Consider the following 2,131-nt stretch of genomic DNA (forward strand, 5'->3'; position numbering starts at 1 on the left):
ATAAAGTCTTAAGTACTATTACATTTAAACAGAAATTTACATTTGCTACATATAATTTTCCAGAAATATTACTTGATGGCTATAAACTTAATCCACACACACAAATATACACCTGCACTCATATATAAATAAAAGTGTGCATATATAAACAACATTCACAAGTGGCATCACTGTGCATAAATTACTCTTTCAATTTTGTAGGTAAGAATGGATTAAAAAAATAAGAATTGTTCAAAAACTAACAATTTACATGTTCCTCATGGTAACAGGGTTTTCCTATTCCTTATCCAAATGAGCCAGGGCTTGGATGCATTGGAGTTGCTGCTCATGAGCAGAAAGGGGCTGACAGCTGGGAAACACCCAGTGATTACTGCAGTTGTGTTCAACAGGAACCAGGTGGGATTTGAAATCAGAGACAGACAAATCTGACAGATGCAGGAAGTTGTGTAAAAAGAGACAAAGGTGCTCACCAGGAGAAGGATGGTTTTGGTGGCTCTGGACTCAGGGGAAGACCTGGAGGAGACGGTCTTATGAAGGTGCTGCATTCTCTGATGGTGCCTGTGCAGGATGAGCACCATGGAGCTGCTGGCCCAGAGCATGAGCCCCACACACAGGGCATCAGGGAAGGTTAGCAATGCTACAAACAGTAAGTCTGTGGTTTTCTCACGACGAACAACAGAACAGTATCCAAAGTCTTTTAGACTGGTGATGTTTCTGTTACTCAATTTTCCTGTCATGACCAGAGGAAACATAACATTTAAAAAGATGTACAGAATCCAGCTCAGGTGTATGGAGAAAGCAATGTACTTGGGAGATTTCACTTTAAGCTCTGAACACATGGAGTCTCCAGGGCTGATCTTAATGGCCTGAAAGACACTCAGGAGGCAGGTGCTGCCAATAGACACACCTTTTCCCACCCTGTGAAGATAGAAAAGCAGCTTGCACCCCAAATCACTGAGGAAACCTTTCATTCCAAAAGCTGCCATTGTCTGGGGAACTCCTTTACACAGGAGAGTTAACAAGTTGGCCACAATCAAGTGCTGAAGAATCCAGTCTGTGTGTCTTACCCTGAACCCAGTGAAGTTAATGACCAGGAAATGGAGGAGAAGGGAGGAATTGCCCAGAGTTCCAATCACAGTCTGTGCCAGGAAGATGATGCCTACAGCCACATCACTGGCTGCCATCCTGCCAGTTCCCTGCTGTCCCATCTAGAGGGTCCTGCAGGTGAACAGGAGGCTGGGCTGCACCTGTCTTGTCAACTACAATTCTGTATTGCCCACTGTCCAGAGTTCCTGCTCATAACATTGACTTCACATATTCCCCTTTTCATCATGTTTTATTGTGGTTTGTGTGAACAGGGAAAAGTATGAAGTCTATAAATTCCTGCTATGAAGTGGCACATGGTGATTCTTGAATCTTCATTACATGAGACAAGAAATACAGTGGCTTTTCATGAAGACCAGCAGAACTTGAGTACACAGAGTTTAAGCATCTCTCTACATACACACTCTGATTGGGGGACTAGAAGGGCCTGTAAGCTGGCTGAGCAGAAACAGAGACAGAATAGTACACCACACATTCCTAAAGCTAATGAGCACCGTTCTTCAATCAGATTCATTATTTACTTTGCTTTTCTGAATTTCTATTATCTTTAAACTAGTTGTATTTTTGTAACTTTTTATTGTAAAATGTTTCTATTTGCTTGTAAGATTTATATTTGTGCATTGATTGATAGTGATCCAATACAAATTATGAAGGAACATTTAGATATTGTAATAACTGCAAGTGCTCTGAGGGGACTGTACCCCGCAGGCATCTGTCTGATGGTGAGTTCCCTGCAGGAAACAGGACTGGCTGCACATCAGGGCAGCTACCCCATGACTCATGTGGTTGTGTGTTAGGAACACAAATTCAATATTCCCTATCACAGAAGTGTTTCACATTCCCAGGCTCTGTCATATGTCTTGGGATATTAAGCAGCAACATGGGATAAAAGTTTATACAATAGAAACAAAATATTCACTATTTTCAACAGATTCGTATGTGAGTTAATTAATTACTAAGTTAGGTAAAACTCATTTAAGGAAGCAAGTTTGGAGAATGATATTATAATAGGAGTAATCCATTGACA

At 41.1% G+C, this 2,131-nt stretch overlaps 1 protein-coding gene across 1 annotated transcript; it reads right to left on the minus strand.

The window, feature by feature from the left end:
- Positions 1-257: 257 nt before the first annotated feature.
- On the minus strand, positions 258-1,184 carry LOC143384251 (vomeronasal type-1 receptor 4-like). Its single transcript, XM_076839299.1, has one exon. The coding sequence runs from the start codon at positions 1,182-1,184 to the stop codon at positions 258-260; it is 927 nt and encodes a 308-aa protein (XP_076695414.1).
- Positions 1,185-2,131: the final 947 nt, after the last annotated feature.

The sequence above is a fragment of the Callospermophilus lateralis genome, chromosome 18 (assembly GCF_048772815.1).
Source record: "Callospermophilus lateralis isolate mCalLat2 chromosome 18, mCalLat2.hap1, whole genome shotgun sequence".
Classification (NCBI taxonomy): domain Eukaryota; kingdom Metazoa; phylum Chordata; class Mammalia; order Rodentia; family Sciuridae; genus Callospermophilus; species Callospermophilus lateralis.